At 49.0% G+C, this 5,000-nt stretch overlaps 1 protein-coding gene across 1 annotated transcript in view; it reads right to left on the bottom strand.

The window, feature by feature from the left end:
• LOC311122304 (ligand-dependent nuclear receptor corepressor-like protein) overlaps window positions 1–5,000 on the bottom strand; it is a 16,792-nt gene that overhangs the window by 1,797 nt on the left and 9,995 nt on the right. Inside the window, exons 3-7 of the mRNA XM_084196687.1 lie at window positions 4,958–5,000; window positions 4,515–4,617; window positions 4,121–4,333; window positions 1,636–1,702; window positions 1–118 (exon numbers count right to left, since the gene is read on the bottom strand). The exon at window positions 1–118 is cut by the window's left edge and continues 1,797 nt beyond it; the exon at window positions 4,958–5,000 is cut by the window's right edge and continues 28 nt beyond it. Of these exons, the coding sequence (XP_084052813.1) occupies window positions 1–118; window positions 1,636–1,702; window positions 4,121–4,333; window positions 4,515–4,617; window positions 4,958–5,000 (544 nt within the window). The remainder of the gene's footprint in view (window positions 119–1,635; window positions 1,703–4,120; window positions 4,334–4,514; window positions 4,618–4,957) is intronic.

Raw genomic sequence — 5,000 nt, 5'->3', positions numbered from 1 at the left:
ACCAGACCTCACGTCTCTCAGAGCCTTGGATAGCAGCCCCTCAGATAGCTCACGGGACCTCTCAGCACGGTGGTACTCGGTCTGGTACGCCCTGGCTGCTCCCCAACGCTGCTGCCTCCTAGTGGGGGGGAGGACCAAACACCACCGTCAGGATCAGGGAGGGGCGAGAGGGCCGACTCCTTTTATGTCTTGTGTTGGTAACATCACTGCCAAGGTCTGTCAAGAGCTGACGTCATCTGTGACTGACGTCTCTCTGTCTGTCTGTCACATGAAGAAAGGGAGTGACATCATCTCTGTGTGTCTGTCTGTCTGTCTGTCACATGAAGAAAGGGAGTGACATCATCTCTGTGTCTCTGTCTGTCTGTCACATGAAGAAAGGGAGTGACATCATCTCTGTGTGTCTCTCTGTCACATGAAGAAAGGGAGTGACATCATCTCTGTGTGTCTGTCTGTCTGTCTGTCACATGAAGAAAGGGAGTGACATCATCTCTGTGTGTCTGTCTGTCTGTCTGTCACATGAAGAAAGGTCTTTGCAGTATAGTATTTTGGTTAAAGGGGTGCTGGTCCACAGCGTTATTAGGAACAGGACCACTCCAGTCTGACGTTACTCTGTGTCTCACACACACACTTGTTTCTGTGTAGAAGTCTGAATAGCTGAGGTTCCAGGCTGAAGCCAGACACACCCCCACCCCCACCCACAGTAGCTTGTTCCAGTGTTATACATCCTCAAAGTAGTGCTGCTACTGATGTTGTTGTGACGTTGCCGTGACGTTATTGTGACGTTGCCGTGACGTTACCACTCAACAAGTGATAAGAGTCAACCCCCTTCACATAGCAACAACACACACGGACACACACACACAGCCAGCTAGCTGGCTACACCAGGGCCGTGTTCCGGCTAGCTGGCTACACCAGGGCCGTGTTCCGGCTAGCTGGCTACACCAGGGCCGTGTTCCGGCTAGCTGGCTACACCAGGGCCGTGTTCCGGCTAGCTGGCTACACCAGGGCCGTGTTCCGGCTAGCTGGCTACACCAGGGCCGTGTTCCGGCTAGCTGGCTACACCAGGGCCGTGGTCCGGCTAGCTGGCTACACCAGGGCCGTGTTCCGGCTAGCTGGCTACACCAGGGCCGTGTTCCGGCTAGCTGGCTACACCAGGGCCGTGTTCCGGCTAGCTGGCTACACCAGGGCCGTGTTCCGGCTTGCTGGCTACACCAGGGCCGTGTTCCGTAGAGGAACTAACAGGTGTTGTTGAAACAGGGAGGTTACAACCTGATTTATATGGATATATACATCCCATCCATCACCAGTACATTATTCAATTCACCATCCAAGTCTACAGCCTGGTTCCATTGATACCAGAGGACTGGTTGAAATATAAAGAGCATTCTGACCAGTCTAACTGAGATACAGATCAACCTAACACTGTCCCGACACACTAACAAGCACACCACTCTGAATTCAAGTAGTGTTTTTTGCCGTACAAGCTTAAATAGTATGGTACTTAAAGTGAAGTATAGTATTGTAAATGCATGGTAAATAGTAATGATGTAATCTATTGGGCTATGCATACTAAGTAGTGTGCTAGTATGGACACTGAGCCACAGTTAGGGGACCAAGGAGAGGAGAGACACTCACCCTGAGGCTTTGGGGAAGGTGGGTGATCTGGCAGAGCTCCGCTTGGAGAGGTCGAGCACACTGTTCACTACGGGAGGAGGAATCACACAACTAGTTAGAGTCCAGACAACTAGTTAGAGTCCAGACAACTAGTTAAAGGCCGGACAACTAGTTAGAGATGTGTGGGTTCTAAGTCCTGTTGGATTCTCTACCTGGTGTGGATCAAGGTCAAAGATAGGACGAGGATTCTAATATCCCATAACTCTTTGCATCAACGCAGAAGAATTCTAAAACAAAAGGGACCAAGCGATGCTAGTTAGCGACGGCACTGGTCCCACGAATCTCGTTTATTTCCAGAAGCTACGACGTTATCCTCACCTTGGCATCTTCAACCTCGGTGTGGGTTCTCTCCCTGAGTTGGTCTACCACAAAGCAGGATCAAATAGTTAGCCAGCTAACTTTGATAAGCATCCAGAAATAACGACTCATTTTCTCATTCTTTATAAAAAAAAAAGTTAAACTTGTAGATATGTGTTTTCGGGTTGTTGAATCAACTGACCCGTCGCTAAGCACCGGCCCCCTTGGTTACTGTTGCTACCTCAGATGACATTTTCCCAGGAAGCCCATTTCCCCCCTTCTGACCATTGGCCAAATCTCCTCACAATGATCTCAAACTATGTTTTTAATACACAATGAAAAATAAACACCCGACTACCCCTTGCTCAAATCAGGAAACTCTTGGGTATGTTGTGGTGGACTGTCATTACAATTGCTTCACTGGAACCTGGTCAAATTGTTTTGTATCGTGGCTTGCCACTGAATGGCTCTGAATGCACTGTGCATAGTCGAAGATACTAACCAATTTTGGGATAATATGTGCTCTCAAATCGTTTGCTGATGTTCGAAAGCAGACGAGTTAAAATTCCTAATATAGCCAACTTAGCTAGCTAACATACATTTAGAGAAAACAAGTTATATTAAGTGGCTAGCTAGCTAGCGTTAGCAACGTTTGGTGGTCAATAAGAAAGAGCTAGCTAACCAAGCTGAGCTAGCAAACACTAACAAAAGTATCATTACGGATTCAAAAAAATACTCCATCAACGGGCTCTGCATTTCAGGAATCATTGGCAAGTACCCCTGGTCCACTGTTTAATTATTTAACCATTTAAACAATGATTTTTTGAAGAAAACAAGGTTTTTGCCCACTGCCCTCACTGGCTTTCATGCGTTTCGGACTCGACTACAGTTGCTATCTATTGGAGCGATGCGATTGGTTGCCCAAAATTCCAGGGCGGGGCTTAGCGAAGAGTCAATTAAACCATGCCCATTTCAAGCTTATCTTAAAAAAATACGAATAATATCTAATTAGTTAGGCAAGTTAGCTGGCTAACTCCTTGATCCTGCTTTGTAGTATACCCCCCTGGTGTGGGTTCTAAGCCCTGTTGGGTTCTCTACCTGGTGTGGGTTCTAAGCCCTGTTGGGTTCTCTACCTGGTGTGGGTTCTAAGTCCTGTTGGGTTCTCCACCTGGTGTTGGTTCTAAGTCCTGTTGGGTTCTCCACCTGGTGTTGGTTATAAGTCCTGTTGGGTTCACTATCTGGTGTTGGTTCTCTACCTGGTGTTGGGTTCTAAGCCCTATTGGGTTCTTTACCTGGTATTGGTTCTAAGCCCTGTTGGGTTCTCTCCCTGGTGTGGGTTCTAAGTACTGTTGGGTTCTCTCCCTGGTATGGGTTCTAAGTCCTGTTGGGTTCTCTCCCTGGTGTTGGATTGTAAGTCCTGTTGGGTTCTCTCCTGGTGTGGGTTCTAAGTCCTGTTGGGTTCTCTACCTGGTGTTGGTTCTAAGTCCTGTTGGGTTCTCTCCCTGGTGTGGGTTCTAAGTCCTGTTGGGTTCTCTACCTGGAGTGGATTCTAAGTCCTGTTGGGTTCTAAGTCCTGTTGGGTTCTCTACCTGGTGTTGGTTCTAAGTCCTGTTGGGTTCTCTACCTGGTATTGGTTCTAAGTCCTGTTGGGTTCCCTCCCTGGTGTTGGTTCTAAGTCCTGTTGGGTTCTCTACCTGGTGTTGGTTCTAAGTCCTGTTGGGTTCTCTCCCTGGTGTTGGATTGTAAGTCCTGTTGGGTTCTCTCCTGGTGTGGGTTCTAAGTCCTGTTGGGTTCTCTACCTGGTGTTGGTTCTAAGTCCTGTTGGGTTCTCTCCCTGGTGTTGGTTCTAAGTCCTGTTGGGTTCTCTCCCTGGTGTTGGTTCTAAGTCCTGTTGGGTTCTCTCTCTGGTGTTGGTTCTAAGTCCTGTTGGGTTCTCTCCCTGGTGTGGGTTCTAAGTCTTGTTGGGTTCTCTCCCTGGTGTGGGTTCTAAGTCCTGTTGGGTTCTCTACCTGGTGTTGGTTCTAAGTCCTGTTGGGTTCTCTCCCTGGTGTTGGTTCTAAGTCCTGTTGGGTTCTCTCCCTGGTGTTGGTTCTAAGTCCTGTTGGGTTCTCTCTCTGGTGTTGGTTCTAAGCCCTGTTGGGTTCTCTACCTGGTGTGGGTTCCTCCTCCTGGTTCTCCTGGTTCCGTGTCACAGTGAGGTCTAGAGGTGTGTCGAGGTCAGAACGCTGGGAGCCTGTGGCGGTGCTGGTAGAGGTGGTGAGGTGTGTCTTGGAGACGTACTCTATAGCAAACTGCCTGACCATCCTCCTCATCAGTTCCTGGGCAACCAGAGGGATGTTAGGGTCCCCACCGGACGACAGCTCTGGCATGGACAGACAAGCAATCAATCACATGTATATATACTGCCCACGTACATTTCTATAGCATTTATAAACCAGGTAGCCAACGATGCTGCATTAGAGTTTACAGGTCACCCGTCATCTCTACCGGCTTTTAGTTCCTATGGAAACGTTACTGTTCTAGTTGAGAGGGCGGGGACTCACCCTTCTTATGGAACACGGCGTGGAGGAACCTGTGAGCTGACAGGCTGCTGTCCGAGAGGGAGGGGCCTTGGGAGGGGGAGGCGGCCGCCACCGGGACATGGTCCTATCAGGAGGAGGAAGAAGAAGAGGCAATGACATCACTAACGCATCATTAATAAAACGCATACAAACCAACACGTATCAGCTAACCACATCGTAAGTCGATGACACAGGTCGGTGACGTGGCACGCAACCATTGGTTGATGCATGCAGCGTCCGAGCAGCGGGAAACACGACCAATGTCACCCGAATGACAACGGCTACCAAAAACGTTTCGCAGCGACTGACAAGAGAAACCCCCCAGTGAATCCCGATATTAGCTGTGACCGAAGCGTTTCCACGACTGCTGGAAGTGAATCAAGATAGAAAATAACAGCATGTTTTATAGAATGAGCTGAACTTACATTGATCAGGAGGCCGCAGAAGGAACAGCCGGCCTCCACTGCC

The sequence above is a fragment of the Coregonus lavaretus genome (genome assembly GCF_964263955.1).
Source record: "Coregonus lavaretus genome assembly, contig: HAP1_SCAFFOLD_1539, whole genome shotgun sequence".
NCBI classification, from domain to species: Eukaryota; Metazoa; Chordata; class Actinopteri; order Salmoniformes; family Salmonidae; genus Coregonus; species Coregonus lavaretus.
The sequence above is the reverse complement of the archived record's forward strand: the minus strand, read 5'-3'. Positions and strand labels throughout refer to the sequence as shown.